General features: G+C 37.9%; 1 protein-coding gene across 2 annotated transcripts in view; it reads right to left on the reverse strand.

The window, feature by feature from the left end:
- ANK3 (ankyrin 3) overlaps positions 1–11782 on the reverse strand; it is a 279582-nt gene extending 267800 nt beyond the window's left edge. The window contains exon 1 of one of the 2 annotated variants that reach the window (XM_033004248.2): positions 11714–11782. In XM_033004248.2, the coding sequence (XP_032860139.1) occupies positions 11714–11776 (63 nt within the window). In that variant the 5' untranslated portion in view covers positions 11777–11782. Of the gene's footprint in view, positions 1–4632; positions 4779–11713 lie in introns of those variants that run through there. The other variant, XM_033004250.2, reaches the window with a different exon arrangement.
- Positions 11783–22950: the final 11168 nt, after the last annotated feature.

The raw sequence follows: 22950 nt of genomic DNA on the forward strand, positions 1-22950 counted from the left end.
CTAATGAAATAGCAAGGGTAAATAGTAGATATGATCTGATCATTAATCATGGTAATTTTTGTATAAGAAAAAACCCATGAATATAGTAGAAAAGAATCACAAAGTAACTAACTATAGACACATTTTAAAACATAATATTACAGTGAAATTCAGCTAAATGGAACACTTGCAAAATACCTAACCAGCCATTTTCACCTGGGGAGGGTTGGGTGTTATTTTTCATTAAAATGAAATTTAACTACTCATTTATTCACTTATCCTTGAAAGATCAGCCTCTGTGGAGTCGGGTTCTCAGTCTGCAAGTTTTGCTCTGGAACTCCAAATTAAAAATAGCAAAAGAGGAAAATAATGAATCACACAAATCTTAACCTAGCCTCAGGGGACATGCATGACCACACATCCACAGTAATTCACAAGCTACAACACCAAAAATCTCAGGTGGGAAACAGGTGACCTCAGTAAAGTTTCTACTCCTGAGGCAGACAGTGTTGACATTCGTAACAACGCCAACATTGAAAAATCTTTCACTTTCACTGGAAATTACCTGTGGAGTTAATAGAGCACATGATATAAATGGCCAAATTGGGTGGGGGTGGGAGGGAACCAAACAAACAACCATGAATCAGGATACTACTACCCCTTTTTTGACACTTTTAGTAATGACAGCTTCTCAGGGTTTCATTCTACCAACAACTGTAGAGTCTGTGTGTTTGTGCATGTTATCAAATAAGCATACTTTAAAAGTAGACTTCTGAATAAGTTGGTAGGTTCAGATGCAAAGTAGCTAATGGGTATCTAATATACAGTTATCAGTCATTCACAAATAGCACTTTGCAGCCATAAGAATAGAACATGGATGTAATAATGAGCAGGTGGTGTTTCAAAAATTAATGCTCATTTACAATTCTTAATGCAAACAGTAGCTTCTACTAAGCATAAGTTAATTAGCAAAAATTAAAGCTAAAGTAATAAATGCTTTTCACAAGCATAAAATAAACCAGAGGATGAATACAGGCTCATTTAAAAATTTAAGCAGTATGTTTGATTATGTATGTTGTACTAAATAGATCTATTGCAAGTACATTTATATATATAATGTTATAAGAGCAAAGCTGTTAACCAAGTTACCATGATCTGAGCAGATTATCAGAAGACTTATTTCCAAGAGCCATTAGCACTGTTCTAGAGGTAACCAATAAATATATGAAGAAAATACTCAATATATTCACCAGTTTTAACTTGTTAACGTACCTGTTGCACTGCAGTTCCAAACAAGAGGTTTTAATTTATCCATTTTTAATAACTCAGCTACTTCCGGAAACTAGGGGTTTACAGATCTGTATGTAACCCATACCTCCTGACAATTATAGATTCCCCAAAGACCTTTGACTACAGAATGGGAGAAATGACAAGGGAAAATTGCAATGCTGCAGTGATATGACACCATTTTAGGCCTCCATTGGGAGAATATCGTTGCAGTTTTAGAACTACCTGCATGTTGTAGAGGTTAGTCAACAAGAATGCCAATAAATCTTTAACCTGCCAGTATTTTTTAGTAATTCAGTCCCAGTGTTTATAGGAGCTTAGCAAAATTAATACAGAGAAATTCAAGTCCTCACAACATCATGTCAGACAGCCCTCATCATTGAAAGTTGCAGGACAGTATATGACATTGCCATTCGACCTAAAGGAAATGCAACCTAGAAGAGCTAGGGCATTCACACAATTCTCCCATCTTCATTATTCTGGTAGTTCTTGATTTAGTTGTTTCTGACGAGCACAACTAATCGTGCTTCCTGCTGGGGAAAGAGAGGGAAGACTTTCCTGAGGGAGTTAGAAGTTTCCTTCTACAGGACAAAGCCAGTAGTTCATCCATCCCTGCAGATTCACTAAAAGTTAGGACAGCCCAGTGTAATGTTTTGTTCAAGTGATTTACTACTTTGTAATGTCCTAACAAGAAAAGCAGGGTGCATTTAAGACATTGTGACAACTTGGATTTCAAATGTGACAGCTTGACAGGCGAACCAGTGATGCTCACCAATTTAAGTTACTGAAATTAGCCTGAGGCACAACTCCCTGAGCTTGTAAAACAGCCATATGAGCTTAAGTGGACAGACACAGATGATGGTACCTGAGTAACAAAGACGCTCTGTCAGGCTGGATCTCACTACAGTCTCCATATTTTCTAGTGCCTTCTCTCCCTTTCAGTACCACCTCAGTCTTGTTGAAGTTGATCAAGCCAGCTAACTGTCATCCCAAACTCACTCTCACATTGTCTCACTCCATCAGGTGTTTCCAGCTGGATGGTCCCAACACACTCAATAACCTCATAGCCCATGTTTCATTACAAACCCTCCCCTCTGCCTGATGTACGTGTCAGATGACAACAAAACAGCTTTCTCTGGCATCTCATGGGAGAGAGCAGGAGAATAATTGTCCCTAAGTATGACCGGGGCTCCTTGCTCCTTTTCTCCTCCCTCCCACTAACTCCCCCTCAGAATATGAAATAAGTGAGAACAATCCAAGCTTTAGAAAAAAATAAAGGTAACTTTTATAAAAGTGAAAAAAATTATTTTTACAGTCAGCCACAGTCAGTCTTCAAATCTTTACTGTTCTGATAATCCTGTCACAGAAATTTCTTGTGCATGTAAGCAATGCTGAAAACAAAACCCCAGACATTTCATAGCATTTTGTGAATCATACTAGTTTTAAACAAGGAGAGATCGTAATAGCGAATACCATAATGTAAACCACCTATTCAACAAATGCAGATGAACGATTAAATATTCTGGAACTATAAATATTATTTCACGTATATCCCAGAGGATTGTTTAAAACCCACATTTGTACAGAAAAAAACCCAACCCTATATTATGTGAATATATTCACACATATAGACATAAGTATATAGACAGAAGAAAAAAAAATTCTATAAAACAAAAGGTTTATGCATAAATAATTATCCCATGAGAATTGTAGTAAGGCGTTCAGGGACAATGAACCCAGATATGTAGTGTCTATACTTTTTTCTTTATAATCTATTGAATAGTATATTTGATATTCTGGTACTTTATCTCCCATAAAGACTCTTGAAAATGGTTATGTAAGTAGTTTTAACTAATATTGTAAACAGGTTTTCAGCTATTTTGCCATATGTTAAAGATGACAGAAGATGTTACAACAAGCAATGAAATCCATTCACAAAGAGAAAGCCCAAGAATTCATGGGTTTCTATGCTCTAAGGGTAGGAAATCATTTTGGCGCTCTCCCAGAATCTACTGTTTAATCATAAAACATGTTGCACTGAATTAACTAGTAGTTCCATGAAGCAAATCTCACTGACCTTTCCCATAATCAAATTCACATTTAAGGGGTAAAACTCTTCTCAATTAATTCACAGAAATATGGGTCTGTGCAGTTGCGACTGTTAAGGCTAAGCAATGTTGTGACAGACACTGGTGTATCAACATTAGAGGAGTTTCTTTTAACCTTCTGAATATACCAGGAAAACTCCTCATTTGCCATTGCCACCAGACTGTGGAGAAAGCATCACAGTAGTGGGTAGACTGGCTTTTGTGTCTTCTGCAAGTGTAAAAGGCAATGAGGAGCTAGAAATTTGCATCCCTAACAGAGGAGTAACTTGTCTCTTTGAAAGTATTTTGAAACACCTTAGAAGATCTGTGAGCAAAGCAGGGACTAAAGAGGACATTACATTTTAAAGGCATTCACCCAATATTAATGATTCTAGTTATATTCTAGAGACACTTGATGTAAAACATGGCATTTAAAACACAGTCCTGGTAACAGCCCTTGTTTATAAGGATTTAAGTAGACCTACTCAAAGGCATTAGCACGTTAGACTATGAATAAATTCTGCTGTAGAAAGCTAAACATATTTTTGCCTTCTCTGAAAATGCAGCATAATACTAAGCTTACTTGGAATTCCATCTGCCTTAACACCGAGATGAACAAGCTAATTCGTTTATTTTTCCTTTAAATATCAGTTCACAGCAGTATATTTCTCTTTCACTGAAAATCTCCCTTGCATTGGGCATCTCCTGGAGCACACTTAAGTACCTCTAAAACCTGACTGACTAATTTCCAATTTATAAAAAGTAATGCAATTATCTTGTTCAAATTAGATTTAATTACAAAGCCTCTGAGTGGTCTAAGAATATTTTCTTGACACATGCTCAGCTTAAAAATCCCATCATTTTCAGCAGGGTACACACTATCCATTTCTGGTTGTGTGTATCTCCTTCTAGTTTGATAATCTACAGTTAATTGCACCACCCTGGAACATCTCTTCCTAGTTTGACAGTTAATGTTTAATTACACCATGCTGGAACATCTCTTCAAATGGTATCTGGTTTCCAAGCTGAAACATCCAAATCCAAAGGAAAATGCTAACAACCCTTCAGAGAGAAGCATGTCCTGCAATCCAGTAAAAAAATAAAATATCTGCAGAAAACTAGTATCCACCAACCCAACAAAGCAGCTCTCATTTTATTCTTTCAGCAATGCCACATAGAGCCGGTTTCCAAGAGCACAAGAGACTGCTGCTAGATATCAGCAGCAAATTATTAAAAATGCTATCATGACGTATGCGAAGATGGAAAATATCGCACTTACCATCTTCCTCAGAATATAAACTCCAATAGCATGCACAGTACCTGCATGTCAGTATTCTCCTATTGCCTTTATTGTTTTCATTCCATAAATTGGCATCAGAAACAAGAGCCAAAGAAAGTGACAATAATGCAGATAGGGATGCTCAGTGCCACATTCACTTACCTGCAAAAGGAAAAGCACAGGGTTTGAGCTCACTAATCACAGAAGTTAACTAATCTTATTAGATGGCTGCTAATTATCTCTGACACAAAGAAGGATTACATGAGGAAGGAAAGGAAATGTTTTTTAATAGACATTGGTCATACTGAGGGAAGAAACAAATATTATATTTATCTAGAGATCATAAACATTTCCCTTTATGTTTGCTGAAGAGCAGATGTGACAATGAAACAGGTGGTGGAAATATAAACCCTTCTAAAACCTCCAGGGTGTTTTCTCAGGAAGTGTCTAATGATTGTCACTAGATCTGTTGCAGCGCTTACTTTATAGGCTAACGTGGTGCAAGTAGTTGCTGGGGTTTTGCCAGTGATCTCCTAGGCAACTGGCTGCTCAAAGGAGCCACAAATAGAAGCAGTAAACCCCACTCCCGATTTCAGTCTCAAAGCAGTTTGCACTTGTAACATTCACCGTGCAAGAAAATACACATCCTGCAAAGGTACGGGTGCTCAAAAAAACATGCATTCCTTTTCTTAACATACTACAGTCACAGATGTTGGGAAGAACTGGATTTGTGCGTCAATTGTGAGAAAATAACTGAATAGCTTATTAAACAAATGTTTCCAATTCGATAGATTTTACAAAGAAAATCTCAATTAACAACAGTGCAGTGCACACAGGCTTCTTAGTAATATGAAGTACTCATTTGGGCTCCTCATGCATCACAGAAAATGAGAATATATTCTCATATATTTTGAAGATTTATTATAATGACTTTATACGGTTACTTATTTCTGCTTAGACTACAATACAAGCATAAATTTATTAAATTTAGGTCACTCATGCATTTTTAGTAAGACAATAAATAGCAAGTGAAAACCTAGAAAGAGTAATTTGCTGTCAGCTGTTCTGAATAACCAGTTCATATATTATTTAATTACATCTCTCCAAGAATAACAATTCATCATTCATGCTTGCTCATCATATACAATTTTTAATTTCTTCAACAATTTTCTTGTAACACATTGGTAAAAACAATGGCTATTTTCTTTTATAAACAAGTATTAGAATTATTTAAAAACTATTACAGAGTATCTACACAGTAAGCTTATTTATAGCTTAGTTTCCTCTGTGTTTATATAACATTATAATATTTTACATAGAAAATCAACTGTTCTGCAGGAAAGATTATGGAAAGAATTAGGAGGTCTCTCAACAAATCAAATGAATTCTAGTTTTAGAATATATTTCAATATAAAATGTGGATGCTTTCAGAAGAAGGTATTCCCTGAGTTATTCAAATGCAGGGTGCAGATGTTCGATAACAACAAGCATAGACTCACCAACAAAGTAAACACAACCAGAATATAAGAAAAATCTCATGATCCGAACTAATATCAGTATCGTACTGATAAGGTCAAAATTAATTTTAAAGCCTCCTACAATCTCGTAACAGAGAAAAATATCAAGGAAATACATAAGTAAACACATTAGTCATATAGACACCTTTATAAACAGACACGTCACAAATGTACACAACTTTATCATTTTTATTTGAATAAATGCATAGTTCAATTTTAAACCTTGAAGTAGCTTTGCAGGTGTGTAAAGGTTTCACTATATAAAAAGAGACTTACAGTGTGTTGTTTAGGCTAAGTACAGAGTTTTACTGTAACTTGGGAACATATTATTCACAAGTTTTTAATTAGAGCTTCAAAGATATCTGGTTGAAAAAAGGGACTCATTATACGCAGTTCATACTGCACGATGAAAATAAGAAATTAAGATGTACATAAGCTAACCCAAATATCAGGAACAGCCCAGGTATATCACATAAAGCCTGAGTTTAGTACAATCTACTTTTCAGCAGCATTGCTTCCAAGAACTTGCACAGAGATTTCTGATATGTCTCCATTAATGTTGCATTGTGTCACACAGCCACAGCCAAAGTGACCTATCAGATTATCTCACTCAACCTCTACTGACACAGGGTATGTAGCCTCCAGACACACAGCATACCTAGAACTAAACTGCTTTATAATGCTTAGCTGCTGAGCCAGGAATCCAATTGTGAATAGGCATTCGCTCTCTTTAGCCGTTCTTCGGCTGGAAGTGTTGAGCACTTGGAGGCCCATCCTTATGTGAGCAAATTAGTTCACAGTCTGTAAGTGAACAAGGCAATTCTTCAGCTGGTGGGGCAACCAGCAACCCAGGAGGTCATTTCCTCCCTTTTCTTGAAAACTACTTTCTGTTTGGAGTGCCAGTGGCAATATACAGAGTTAATATCCATTTAACAGCTTTTCCGAAAGCTTCCACAGCTGCTGATCACATGAAGGATCTGGATAAGCTGAGAGGAATGGGGACAGCCATCATGCGCACAGCCTTTGAAGAGATCCCACAAAAGGTCTCAGCTGGACAAAAAGCAATGGCTAAGAGCTTTGCAAGCATGGCCTCAGGAGCACAAAGTGGCCAGTAGCAATTTTGCAGACATTTCTGCAAAACAGTAACAGACCCGATTCAAGACCTCACAATTAACAGCAATAACTAAGAAAAGGACAAGGTGCACATATATTCTCTATGCTCTTTTGGAAAGGCAGTAACAGCAAGGAAGGCTGAAGCACAAAAAGAAAACCACAACAGCAGCAGCTGTGCTGAAAGACATAAGGTTATTCGAAGATGAGGGCAAATGACCTTCTTCAGTATTGATTTTATCCAGAGAGTAACATAAAGAATGAATGTGAAGCAGGACCTCCTGCATTAGGATTCTTCCTTGCATGGACAATTTTTGCAGTATGTTGTTACACTGGAGAGAACAGCTACCTCGGCAAAAAATGCCTGCACCATTCCTACAAAGACCTATGAATTGGAAGCTCTTCTTTGCTATCAAAGTTCTGCTATCTGAGGAAACCAGAAGCATTATTTAGAAAAACACCCCACATAGACAAATGGACCATTGTCAAAAGACGTTCTGAAAGACAGAATGTAGTAATTAATTTGAGGATAAATTTATGAAGAAATCTTACATTTTACCTTAAAGGCACTAGTAATGAAGTTATTTGCAACTGTTGCATTTCCAGGGAACAAACTTAGATTAGGTAGAGAATTAGAAGAACCAAGGGTCTCAGATTTATTTCTTCACCTGCAAACAAGTTACCGCAGGATAAATGAGCACACTTCCCATAAGAGATAAACCAAGAATTTTCATTTGCTTTCTAATGCCCAATCTTCCACAGAATGACAGCAGTTAAAAATTACACCAAGTTTGTCATATGCTTCCACCTGCCTGAATATGCTCTGTAAAGAAGATGAGGGGAGAACTGGAAGAGCTGGTCCCTGCTCTGAACCAGAGCCAGGCAAAATGAAAAGAAAAAAAAAGCAAAACCTAATCAGCTGAAAGTTATGCAGGAGACCCCTACTAAGATCTCTGAAGGTGTGAAAAGCAGAGAATGGGATGGAGACAGTGACTGAGCTGGGCAAAAGTCTTAGAAATCAGGATACAGAATATTAACTTCATGAAGAAAGACAGAGATGAAAAGAGCAGCATGGCGAAGCAAATGCCAAACACCCGGCAAGTCTGGGGGTAAAAAAGGTAGTCTGAGCTGACAGGAGAGGGATGAGTTACAACAAACCAAGCCAAGAGAAAACCATTGCATAAGCCAACTTTACATCAGTAGAAGTGAACAGAAAGCGACAGATTTTTAGAACTCTGCAGTATGAAAAGCCAAGCCAAGAGATGATAGGAGAAAGAAAGGAGAAGGAAGACTTCTCAGCACAGTCAAAGTTAGCAGAGGATAGGTATGAAAAAAGGAACACATTACTTTTCCCCCCCATTTAAGACTGACCCACTATTTTATAATGCAGAGGCAACTTTTCTTGCCTTCTTAATACATCTGGATAGGGAAAGCACAGTTATTTAAGGAGTAGAAAGAAGTGAAGCACTAGTCAGAATGGAAGTAAGGAAAAAAGCATCAGAATAGAAAAACATCTTGGAGAACAAGTACGAACAAGAACAAAATACTTCAGAGGTTTCGAAACTTGAGTAAGCAATTTTTGAAGACTTCGCTAGGGTATGAGGTGGGAAGGATGGAATCGAACAAGGTTTTGAATCTAATATAAAGGCAGCATAAAAAAGTCTGGTCAAGTGACAGTGCCCTATTGATGTTCAGTAAAGGACCAGCACAACTTTGAGCTCCATTTAGGTATTGCCTCCAAAAGTCAAAGCTCTGTCAATGGCATGGTATCTTCTCTCAAAAATGTGTAGGATTCTGAAAATTATGACTTTTGTCAAGATAAACAGATGCTGGCATAGACAGAGGTGATATTTGATAGAGCAAGCAAAAAAAAAAAAAACAACCCCCAAAAAAAACCAAACAAAAAAACCCCAAATCAATAAATTATAAAAAGCTACAGTTTAGGAAAGAACATCTCACATCTTCAGGGCCCACTCCAGACATGTCCAGTCAAACTTTGCATCAGCTCTACACAGCTCTTAAGTTATAACCCTATTGTCTTAAGTGTTGTTCTCCAGATTATACTGTTACCTTCTGCTACTAAAAAGTTAACTAAAACCAAAAGATTGATTTATTTTTTTCATACAATAAACAGAAAACTAAAAAAAAAAAAAAAAAAAAAAAAATCACTGCACTAAATGCAGTAAGATACTATCGTCAGCAAACCAGTAATTCTACACATTATGTCTAAACCAAGCAATCTGAAAAAAGACTCTGAGGTTCTCTGGTCTGCAGGAAAGCACACGTCAACGGAGGCTTGCATCAGCACTTCAGCTGAGACTCCAGACATCTCCGAAGCATCATGATCTAGTCCCTATTCAAGCCTGTCTTTAAGGAGCAACGGTGGTTGTTTCACAACTGGTGACAGTGCTGATAGTCACATTCACCTACGGGAGCTGATCACAAATCCCCAAGAACTTCCCACCAGTAGGGTGGGGAGACAGATGAAGAGAGACCTATATGATGTCCCTAAAGGCAATATAGAACCTTGATCTGAACAACATTAACCACCATCCCAGAACATAAAATATTGCAAATGCCAACAATTGGTGAATTCACATCCCTGTGCATCATCTCCTGTTGTCCTATAGTTAACAAGCTGAGCAGAGGCCTGGGGTTTACTCTGGCAGGACAAACTGTAAGAAGCTGACTACTAGATCTTGGAGCATTGACTCTCACATAAAATTTGTCACATCCTTTAATGAAACTCAACAAGATTGTTGATTTATTAAGTGGATTTTTGATCTGATTTCTACCAAATAAGGTAGATTTCCTTCTGTTCACTTTTTCTGATTTTATGACATCAACATGCAGTATGGTTCCAGGTTTTACTATCTGCAGTCAGTAAAGGAATGTAAATCTGGGAAGTTTTTTTCTATACAGATGTTAATAATACTAAATATTGTGAAATTCCCTTTTGCTCCGTTTACATTTAAAAATTTAAAAATAAATTAAAAAAATAAGTAAATAAATTGGCTGTGTCTTTCAGGCATTATTTTTCATGCCTTGCAATACACTGTTAAGAAACAAGGACTGTTGAGAAATACGGATGTCTAAAAGACTGCAAGACATAGAAAGAAAAAACCTTTAGCATTGAAAATGACACATTTTTTGAAACACTGATTTTCAACAGCAGAAGACGACTTGCATTATATTGAAAAGAAAAATCTATTCTATTTTTAGGAGAAGGGTTATCTACAGATTATGAGTACTATTCACCTCATAAAAGTAACTCGAGGGTCATAAGTCACTCCTGACCACAGCTGTTAGAAGCAAAAAAAAAAAAAAAAAAAAAAACCCACAGCTGTCTTGCAATCAGATAAAAACAACTAAACTGAAAATGACTGAGACAGCTGTTTTAAAAAAATTTTTCCATCCACATTTAACTGGTCTTGCACCATTGAACAGTTTAGATAGGCTGCAATTAAAACACATATCCACCCTATGCATTCTTTTTAATCACACGTGACCATGTTCACGTAGAGCCAAATTAAAACACAAAGGGCTCATTAACAATACCTGATGGGACATTTTATCCTCCTAGAGGATGGGTTGGTAGCTCATGGGTCAATCTACTAAAGGCAAAAAGCCCCACAGAAAGAAAGAAACAAAGCAAAACACAAAAACAACAAAACACAACACAACAAAAAAAACCCAATACAGCCGAAGAAAACCCAGAATAATTTCTGAAAACAGAAACTCACTACATATATAATTACTTTAGCAGGAAAAAAAAGTCAAATGCTTTTCTAGAGGAAAACACATTCATTCTAATTTACAGTGAGCATCAAGGATGAAGAAGTGTCTGTCCTTACTGTTTGGCTAAAGCAAAATACTTTTTCTGCCCAATAATCCTGTGAAGACACATAGCAATAACAGATGTACAAACTAAACCAGAATGTAGTGGTTATCTCCTGGAGCTTAATTTTTTAGTGACTGCAGATGGCTCCAACTTTAGTTTATGCAAGGTTTTAACAAGCTGGAACTCTGAGAAATTGGGACACAAGAAAACTTATTTCTCAATGAAATCCATGAAGCACTGAGCATTAATTTGCATTTTAGAAATTCATCATCTGACCATGTCACAGATATCCCCCACCCACAGTCTATCTCTTCTCTTCACTCTTTGCTAAGTATCTTTAGGCCAGGACTCTAAAGAAAAAAAAAAAAAAAAAAAAAAAAAAAAAAAATCGAGGAAGTTGCTAAAAACAAAACTGCTGCTAGGATCAGTTTTTCCACATTATCACTGCATATATGGCCAGAATCCCAAAAGGCTCTTGAGCAAACCTGATGCCTTCTACTAGGCTTCTCTTAAGGACAGTTTGAAAAGGTAAAGACTGAAAATATAGTGAGAGTTATAAAGGATTGTCCAAAATCCACTGACATGTGTTGTACATACTGACAGCAGCACTTACCTGAGAAGGCTGATACAAACATAATCCAAAATTTGATGAAAAGAATAAGTTTTGCACAGTCATCGAAGTCTTCCCTCCTACACTCTCTCTCTCAGTAATTTTTTCAGAAAAACAGTGGCTCTATAGTAGTTTTAATGCTTTCTTCACTGAAATAATTTCTATGGCTTTTGGTACAATGCCAGTTAATTCCACAGCTGAAGAAAATAACAAGGAGCTTGCTTTTGATCCACTACTTATTTCATGAAAGGAAATACTTATCCTTTCAGTCACAACACAGGCATTGTTTTCCATGAAGTACCATGCCTTATTTGGCATCAAGACAACACTTGGCACTTTATCCAGAAGTACCAAAATTTACCTCATGGAACTGGTATTCACAAGTGTTATATATCCCTCAATTATTTCAATAAATACCAAATCAACCTCATTAAACAGCAAGCACAAGCACATCATAATGAATTACACTAATGCCAGCATACAAAAAAAACACACCCAATTGACACTTAAGGAAATTATTTAGTGGAAAAGTACAATACATACTTTGAAAATTTTTAAAGCAAACTCAGACACCTTTCTAAAAAACATACTTCTGTTGAACTACAAATTATGGAGCTGGTTAAAGAAATCAGAGTGAAATTCTTTGCCTCATGTTGTGGAAGAGTTTAATCACCATGATTCTTCCTAGCTCTGTGTGTTATGAATTTATGAATTTCAGATAAGTTAAGCATGCTTTGCAGATCCTGGAAGAGACCAAAATGCTTGCAGGTATTAGTCCTAATTCCTGAAGCCAGCTGGAGCTCAGGGAGGTACTGTACCCATCTCAGAAGTTGCAATCACAAAGGCATCAGACAGAAAGAGTCGGCTAATTTCAGGTGGGCCACAGCGTAAGGATCATGCAAAACTGGATTTTGGCATCCCTCTTCCTGCGTTTACAGCAATCTTCTTGACAAGCATTCCCCAAAAGGTGAATTCAGCTCACAACATTTATCTGCATCAAAAATCCTGCTGAGATGTTAGGAAGCATACAGCATGTGTGGGTTTGTGCTATTGTGAAATACACAACAGCAATTATGCACCATACTAAGAGTGGGGCTAATAAAATATTGACCATATTTTGCCATGGTTACCTGGATTCATAAACTATAAGAAAGGAAGAATTTATTTTGACACTGTAGGAAACTTGGAAGGGTAATATTCAATATTGATGATCTAGACTGAATAAGAGTATTATATAAGGACACTGGAAGATGCTTTGGGAAGCCTCGTACAAAAAAAGCCACCCCAAGAAAACAAACCTGCTAAAGAGTTTTTCAAAGAACTGACCTTCACACTATTAATGGAAGCAGAACACAGAGCAACCAAAAATGCTATTCTGGAAGAGCTGTGCAGTTTACTAGGATTTTCATTTATGTCACTTGGAGAGCCTATACCATAGCTTTGCTGGAAAAGTCCTTTAAAAATAAACCAGTGCTTGTAACTCGCCACGCAAAACAACTTAATTAGGTCTTCTATTTTCAAACATGATATATATTCCCACATGTGTTAAAATCACTGGAATTTCTATTATATACTGTACTTCATATATCAGTTTAATGTTGTGCATTCTGTATGAACTAATAGGTAATTATATGCTCCCATCTTTCTCAATTCTCAGCTAGGCTGCTATCTAGTTTGTTTCTCTAAGTTATTTAGGCTGTTACTCAAGCTTCCTTTTGTACAATAACAGCAAGTAACTCAAGTTCAACAATACAAACTCTCTGCAAGTGAGATTCAAGCTGTTGGCAACGTAAGTAAAAGGTGCCACATTATTCACTGTGCAGTGTCACTGCCAAATATTTTTTATTTGTGTGAGTCAGTTAAGAGCTCTGCACAGATCAAGTGATCTCCACCTGGAGAAAGAGCACACCTCTTTGGCCTGCCAGGCACCTTTACAGAAAGATTTTGTCAAAAGTATGGTTTGAGGCCATTAGTAGAAATCATACTGAAACGGAAAGCTAACATAAAAGGTACACCAGACTTCCAGATGCAGCACTGTACTAACATGGCTGGAGAACTTCCACACTACAGCTGGTTTTCATCAATGAGCTCAGACTAAATGGACAGCTGTCTGCACCACTCTGTGCAGACATACATATGGAGCTCTAGAAAATGAGTTATTTGAGGGTAGAAAACGGGAAGATAATGAAGGTTAAGAAAAGTCATTAAGCTCCACAGATTCAGTTCCCCACGTCACACTGTTCTCAAGTTGCAAAGACTATTTGGGAAACTACAGTGTGTTCGAGAAGTGTGGTATTATCAATCAAACCCAGTCTATATTGCTTCTAGAGAGACCTGGTAAAAGATTTACATAGAAATACAAACATCAGAATACCATTACAGTAGCCACTTCCAGGCTTTGCATGACTTATAGTAAAGAAGAAAGTGTCATTGCTTTAAGAGCTAACTTATTTTAATTGTCCTAATATCTACTGGTTCACTGATCACAGCTTGCCAAACAGCTTGCTTTTCGGTTTACAGCTAGAACGTATAGCTAGGGGTAATACAAGATTTCATAAGAAAAGCCACAGAAGTGACAATATGGAGACAGTTTCTGTCCCCCTTTCCATCCTCACTGGAGGCAGAGATGATAGAGCTTCCCCAGGGGCTCTGGAGATCAGGTCAAGGTCTGCTGGATAAGCAGCAGCAGTCAGTTGCCTAGAAGCTGCACAAAAGTTGGGGGGAAAAATATGAAAATATCTAGTGAGCCCCTCCATCCTACAGACTCCCTTCAAAGGACCTAACAAAACCCCCAGCTAAAACGCCAGGACAGCAACAGTGCCACAGTGGTCACCTTACACTGAACTCTGAGCCCTTCCCTGCTGCAGGTTGACCATTTGCTCCTCCTTACCCCTACTCATTCCACAAACAGGTTTTCTCCCTGCTTGCTCTCCAACCTTTTTGTTTTGTTACTATTATTACTGCCCTCCATCCTAATAGGCCTTCAAAATTTATATCTTCCATGCAAAAGATAAATAATTAAAAGGTAAAATTTAGAGACACATAGAACTGTCTCGGTCATTCTGCTCTCCTTGATCACGTATTTTGCTCCCCAATTTTTTAGTTTAGGTGATGTAAAGGTCCTTACCTCACACAGACTGCAGCATAAAAGGGGGCTGAAAACTGTGGCTTGTATGCTACTATTAAGAAAAAAAAATCATTATTATAATTTATTAAATAGGAATTTCTCAACTTCGACACTTCTACATATCAAAACAGCAACCCAAGTTATAAGCTGTTATTTTTCAAACTGTCTTCCTTTTCTTGACTGCTTTCTCATTATCAACACACCACCCTTTACTACCCAAAATATCCTTGAACTGTCCTGCATGGATGTTCAATATTTTATGATGGTTGTCCAGTGAATGGCATATACGCAGAAGATAACCATGACAACAAATAATTAGCAGGTTTTGGCTGGCTGAATACCACCTGTGAAGGAAACAGCAATTCTTCTCCTTGCAAGAGACAATGGAAAAGACTGAAGGGTCTCTAAGACATTTTGTATTAAACCATCACATTCCTTCCTTTCAGTGTCATTGATTATTTAAACACATTAAGAGAACTAAGAGTTTCTGTGCATTAAACAGAGACATTGCCTCCTGCACCCCCTGCCCTTTTACATGGCTTTGAAATCAGCTGAAATAATGCAAAAGTAATTTGAGTGATAAGCCAGAGCTGTGTTTGATTTCTTTTCCAAATTAAGCAGTTTCAGCTTTAACTGGTGACAAAGACTGAATTGGATTTTTCAATTTCTTAGATTGTCATCAGTTGCTTTTTCCCCGGTGGGTCCTTTGTGGGATTCCTCCATTTTGCCCGGACATGACTGAAAATTAACTGGAACACAAAATGGAAGTGTTCCTCCACTTGATTAGGAGCATTTGCCTGTACTAGCTGGAAGTCTGCATTCCCTCAACGCCTGTTATCCCCACATACTGAAAGTGGAGACAGAAATGCTTTCTGTTTCCATCTCAGACATGAACACAGACCTTCTATGAGATGGCATCAGTCCTTCATCTCCCCTTACTCTTGCATAGCAAAGATTTAGAAAACCTACTACCAAATCCCACTGGCTTGTGGAACTGACAGAAGATCTGTTCAGATCTGGTCAGAGCCCCCCTGCTTGTGTGTTGCTGTGGTTCCTATAGTTTATTCTGTCATGGACACAAGAACCACAGACATTTCTGCAAAACTGAGTTGAGATTTTTCAAAGCCATATCAGAAATACCAGTAGAAAACCACATAACAGACTAAATTCTGTGGGTCCTCCTATCATCTTCTCATTACAGAGCCACAAAGCCAGTGAGACTGCACAGGAGCACAGTGGGATTGAGTAGGAATGATAACATACCCTTAACACAGAATATTCCTGAAATTCTACCCGCACTGCCCAGCTCCACCCCACTGCTAGGAAGTAGTGTCTCAGAGAGACCCAGTGAGGTCTGCAATTGAGAGTTGGCAATTCCAGTTTCTCAGCAGCCATCACGCCTACAGCATCATGTGCTTATAAGCTCTGGCACGTCAGCCACTTGGGGACTGTTCACAAGCCACACGTGGTTCTAGAGAGAAGACACTTTCCCCTAAACAGGAAGGCTAAGATTAGCTTCCTGCACCTAAAATGCCTTCCTCTCAGATAAATGGCACACTTTAAGACACGTAAATGAAGAAAGAGGCCAAGTTACTATTTAAACTCTCAAATCTCTTCTATGAACCATATTGAAAAATGTTACCTTTACATTGAGGAGAGGTGTTACTTGACATCAAGACTGCACTGAAATTGTGCACAGTAGTGAAGAGCAGGAAATGGAAGAAGCAAGGCAAAAAAGTGAGAAGATGGGCAAATTGTTACTGAATACATAAACACTGCAAAGTGTTAATCGAGTGTGTTTCTCCCTATATCAAGTTTGTGGCATACAGTACAAGACAGTGTGAAAGTTTTCACACTAAGTGCTCTTCATTGTGAAGAGAGAGCAGCAGATTTTATTTCCAACGAGCAGGGTCTTATTTGCAGCCTTTACATCTGACAATGTACCAGTCAGAGAATGAAATTACTCTTCCCATTGTCTTCCATATTCCCATACTTACACATCCCCAAAGAGAGACAGTCATTTTCAAATTGTTTCCAGCATTAATGTGCCTGATTCTTTTAAATAAGAAAATGCATATGTATTAATCACATAAAAAGCCTTAAAACTATACATAAAATCTGCAGAAACCCATGCTTATTAGCATAACTGTGCCAGTTTAAGTGGATGCTATTGATTTAGTTCATCAGATAAACAGTTACCATCAGCTATGCTTTTCTTACATTTCCAGTATAAAACTTGATAACCGAGAGATGAAGAGTCTTAAAAAAATGACAGAACAAGCACTGATATGTTGTCATCCATGATTTCATGCAGAAGCTTCCAGTCCCGAGTCCCCATTTGCAGAATTTCAAACTTCCGAATACAAGAGTTCTAAGAGTAACTCCCTCAATAATCATTTTTTAACTCATCGCTGCTACTTTATAGAAGCAAAACAGACATTATCCTCACATATCTCACTGTGGTCCCGAGGAAGATGCACTCATTAACTTGTGCCTTCTAGAAAGCAGACATAGATTATCCTAAAGTTGGTTTAACTACATTCTTTTTTCCCTTGAAAATTTCACTGAAGGAAAAAGAGAAGATACAACAGAAGTAGTACATGGAACAACTAAAGGAGTTCTACTTTTTTCTCCTCTGAAACGACCATTCTCTAGCATTTCCAGATTGATTTTTGAGATGATAGTGAGGGGAGACAACTAACATCCAGATTTAGTCCCAGGAGTGCCACTGTCTTAGAAATGGTGGAATCTACAAAAGACAACAGAGGCAAAACCAGGCAGCGTGAATTAAAGTATTGGCCTGCCACAACAGGGATACAGCAAGGTAACTAAACACGCCCTGAGCACATGCAGCAGCTTTTTTGGCTGTTAATCCTGAGGCGGTGTCAGTTTTTGGTAGTTCATGCTATGAATCACATCAGTGCTTGGAAGATCTTCGTGGCTGGCCTCAGTCTGTTTCGCTGCAGCTAGGTAGACAACAGTCAAAAACCACACTTAACAGTTTTATTTCAACTCTTACATTTTCACTGACCCAACTCAGCCTGTTTAATGCAGACTTCACAGGATCAAATGTACCTGTCTACACGGTGGCATTTAAATTATAAGGGGCTTGCTACTGTTAAAATTGTATTCTTGCTAGACTACAAAAATACTCAATCAACTGCTTTCAGAGTATACTCTTATAAGCCTACTAAAGACTAAAGTACTTGGGAAAGATAATTATGTTTTATATTGTATCAGTTTACTTTGAGGTCAGTAAACTGCATATAATGGCATTTGATGCAGGTCTCGGATACAGGAAACAATTTTGCTACAAGCTGTGAAATAAATCACCTACAATATTCTGCGCTACCTTTGAAGTTGTCAACCATGGAGCATCTCTGATGGTTAGTTATATTGTATACAAGTGAGAATGGTTCAGATGTTACAGCATGAGACTACGAACTGAACCTTCTTGGGTTTGATCCCAGCTTTATTTGCAATGTGCAGTGAAACAAGTAGTATCACAGCAACTCTAAACTACTCTACCCAAGACCTAGAGTACAGAGAACGAGCATGGTACCCAAAATTGTGGGGCACTGAGAATTGTAGAAAAAGGGAATCTAGGTATCCTGGTGATCGGCTTACATATTGGCTATATGTAAGCCTCAGTCAGACTTGTGTAAATCAAACAGACTGAAATGTACATCTTGCTACAGACGTAGAGAGAGGTATCAATGGCAATTTTACAACACAGGTAGAAAATTACTAAATCCGATACGTGTGTACTACGCAGTTGTAAGATAGCAAGTAATATCCTCCATTTTACATTAATGTAGATAGGATGCAAATTTGTTCATCGTTTCAACCTTTGCTGGTGTTGCCTGCTACTTTGCCTCTCTATTTTGATTGCAAACTGTATTGCTACATCAGCTCTAAGCTTCCTCTTGCTGATCAGAGTCCTCTTGTCACTCTTATATTGCTCCAATTCTCAGACCCTTAATGTCTACTGCCTATTCCCTGTTACTTTAGGCTATGTTCTGCTGCCATTTTTTCTTCCTCTATCCTCCTAGACAGAGGTTTGCCATATTTCCATTTCTCTGTGCCCTAACGCTTCTATCTGAAAGTCCAATCTTTCAAACAGAAGTTAGTGCTAGTAGACTAAAGACAGCAAGCTAACTAGTTCAAAACTGTGACATTTAAACTCAGATAATTGTTGTGAAGTTTAATCTCTTGTTCCACAAATAAACAAGTCATACTTCATTTTCACTTTGGTTTTAGTTGACTGCTATCATTACTGCATTTGGCAATTAAGACAAAATACTGAGGTTTTTTTGCAAATTTTCTACTGAATGAATGAAGTAGTGACATAGAAGCACTCAGAGAAGATCAGACTTTGGCAATACCAACTCAGCAATATTAAATACGCTTGTGTACATAAAGCCAATAATGCCACATGTCAGAAATAATTTATGCAACTATTTATCCAATATACAGAAACTTCACTTGAAAAGACTATTTAAGCCTGATATATTACAGACACACTTCAAATTTGTCAAGTAACACAGCTAGAAAAAAGAGTCATGATGGTATACTGACATGCTCTTCTTGCCTTTTCTCCCTTTGACCTTATAGCTTAACTCCTACTCATGAGGATTTAGGAAAGACAAATATTCTGTTTCCTCTCCATAAAGGGATTTGAACCCACACATCTCCCAGTTACCAGACAAAAGCTTCTCTCAGTTCAAACCTGGCCTGAACCAGTAGATAGTGGATTAAGCATGAAATTTCCATGCTATCCTGAGATGGTTCCTTGTTAGGTCTGCTGTGAGGATTATTCTGCTTCGCAAAACAAAAAACATTTCTACATGAGGAAAAAAAAAAAAAAAAAGTGTCACTTGGCTTAGGGAAGCCGGAATAGAAAGGAGGATCCCTATCATGTTATGTGGAAGGAATTAACATGTGCTCCTATCAATAAGTAGCCGACATTGATGAGTATGTACTCACTTTTTTTTTTTCCTTCTGCACATATTTTGATGGTCATTTCTACAAGAAAAAACCCCTTCCTTAGCAGATTTATATTACCCCAGTCACACCCTGTAACGGCATCTCTCATTCAGCTCTGCTTCCTGCCTGCGGTACATTAGGTCATCCTCCCCCCGACAGCCCTGCTCACCCATCACACAGGGCACTTCAGACAGACAGACAGCAAGAAGGACAAATCTGTTCTTCTCCAGTCAATCTATATTAAGGGGCTTTCAAGCACTTCCTTTGCTTCATGGTGTAAGAGGATACAAATAGATTAATACCATTACAGCTTGTAAACGATCCTAGGAAATTCAAAACAGTCTGCTTGAAGAACATAAAGAAAGCGACTTATGTGCTACAGATCTCACCATAGTAACCACAATAGCCCAAATGTCTGTATCTGTTAAGTACAGCATTTATATTTGAAAATATTTTCCTCCATTTCTGTAACACATAACTGGGTGAAGGACTTCTAATGACAGAAAAAAAAATAATAATCAAAGCCTAAACGAAAGGTCCTTTTTATGCAGAGGAGAGGGAGAGAAAAAGATAGAGGTCTGTAATGTGGTTTCTTCACACATTAAGGCCTTCTTGCTACAGAAGTATCTTAATAAAGTAACTACTCTGAACAATATAGATCTTGCATTCCATCACAGATCATAGATATTTCTGTATCTGTGTAATGAGATCATATATTTTGGTAGATATTAATACTAGCAAAACCACTTGTCTATACTTAGATATTATACTGAAACACTATTTCCCCAAAGTTCCTGTACTTGAAATGTACATAAATTATCAACAGCCAGTAGCCAAAATAAACAAACAGATAAATTACCATGAATACACAATACTGTCCTGATTCTTTTTTGCTTCTTTTCAAGCTTTATGATAAGTTTTTATTATAGACCAGGTTGAGCAGATAAGTATGATACCTGCAGCGTTTGTACTCAATTTTGATCACACCCCTTTAAGCTCATTCTGGAAAGTCAGGCTGCAATCACACCCTCCAGCTTGCATCTCTCTGGCAGCTCACACAGGTTAGTTTGCCGATACCACCATGTCAAAGGGACCAGGCTTCCATCTGTATGTTCCCCTAATATACTCTGAATTCCTCAAAAAATCTGCTCTATTTTTTATTTACAGTTCCTTGGGTTTACTAAAGCTAGCAAATGAGAGGACTTAATGGTAGTAGCTGCACAACAATCCTGCACTACAAGGCATAGAAATGATCACTTCGGATCACCCTCTTGGTGTCAGAGGAGGGGAACAAACCCCAGGGACCATCATCAGACTTCCTGGCTGTACAGCAGATCAGAAAGCTCACACATCAGAAACACCATGCTGAGGGCCGAGAGCAACGCCAAGCCCCTCCAGCCACATCTTGCCTGAATGTAGCTAGCTGGCACCGTGGCCCTACACAGGTATGCAGTCAAAACGTAGCACATATGCATAAAAGGATTACTATGCTCTAGCTAAGACATTTTGCAGTTAGAAGTGGTTTTATATGCCTGGGGTTTGGTTCCCAAATTTCAACTGAACCGGAATGTACCTTTCTTGTTTCTCCCTAAGTTTGCAGACCTTATCATTTTTCACAACATAATTCATCACAAGATAGGCTGCCAACACTGCCATTTTGTGCTGCCACAGATTTTGCTGAGATAGCCATTAGTGCTAATGCTTATCCTGGCAATGGATCATGCTACTGAATAAAGTTGCTTGCTGTAATTATTTGAATTACTTAAAATTAGTGAAGTGCCAATCATTTGTTCAGCAGGGAGATGCATACATTTTCTAGCAAAAATCAAAGCAAAGTTGTCCTAGTCAACAGAAATGGATTCTTGTCTTTAAATTCCTCTTAGGGTTACAAAATATTTAGAATTAAGCGCCACTTGGGCCTTAATTAACTAGTCATTTAAGAAAAGTTCTAAGGGGTGGGGTTTTAAAGTAATGATTATGAAAAAGTCTTATGAAAAAGAATGAATATACAGCAATTCTAAACAAAGAAATACAAGTACATAAATCACCAAATTCCTCAAAACTACTATAATTCACTTAGCACTATTTAGATATTCAACCACCATTGGTATGTACTAAAAATATAGCACCTGGAAAGAGTGACTAAGTTTTGCACTATGGTTACCACCTTTCACTACAGTCTGTGTTGCCTCAGATGCACACTCGTGCCCCTGCGAAGCAACGGAAGTGTTGGAGATAAGTCAAAAATGCAAATCCTCACCGGATGAACCGTCAGCTGAGTTTAAACTCACTGTTGTTATACACCCTCATATCATGTTCACAAGTCATAAGAGGTCCTGACTGTTAGCAAGCTACTATTTCCTGGGTGTTGATAGAATCAAAAACTGGAAGGGACGACCCACAGATTTCTCATCATACAGTGAGTGGCTGTTCCTATATTCATAGCAGTCATTGAATTCTCATTTTTAACTTTAATGGATAGTTCAGATATGAAGGCACGTAAGTACTGCAGCATAATAGTTGTAAAGCGTTTCACTGGCCCTATTAATTTCAAATGAACAGAACTATAAACATGGAACAAAAGTATAATTACAGTGACTGTTAAACAGATATAAAACCCCCACATCCTCATTTCCAGGTATGTGTGCTTAAGGAACAACTACAGCTTGCCTTGAAAGGCCATACGCTCACAGATCCTTGACTACTTTTATTACTAGTCATTTCAGGATACCCTCCCAATTGGGGCAGCAAACACTAGTTATTAAGGTACCAACCCTTGTATGCCTTGCAGATTTGGTAGCTGCTCATACCCATTCAGAACAAGTATGAAGGAAATGAATGGTGAATTTGGGTGGGAAGCAGCATGTATCCACTTTCCACTGCAATACAGACAAAGAAAGGCAATGACATGTCAGATTTAGAAGATAACCCACTTTTAAGGCAGATGCCCCAAACCTACTCTTTCTCCTCCAAATCATTGATTACATTCTTTCCAACTTGGATTTTTTGCAAACACAAACTTGTTAACAGGTTCTGTTCAATTCAGGTGAAATGCAAAGGTCCCACAAAAACCTACAAGCCACAAAAGCTTCAAATACTAACACTGAAGCTGGAGGATGAAACACAA

Source organism: Tyto alba, unplaced genomic scaffold, assembly GCF_018691265.1.
Source record: "Tyto alba isolate M040663 unplaced genomic scaffold, T.alba_DEE_v4.0 Super-Scaffold_1, whole genome shotgun sequence".
Taxonomy (NCBI): Eukaryota; Metazoa; Chordata; class Aves; order Strigiformes; family Tytonidae; genus Tyto; species Tyto alba.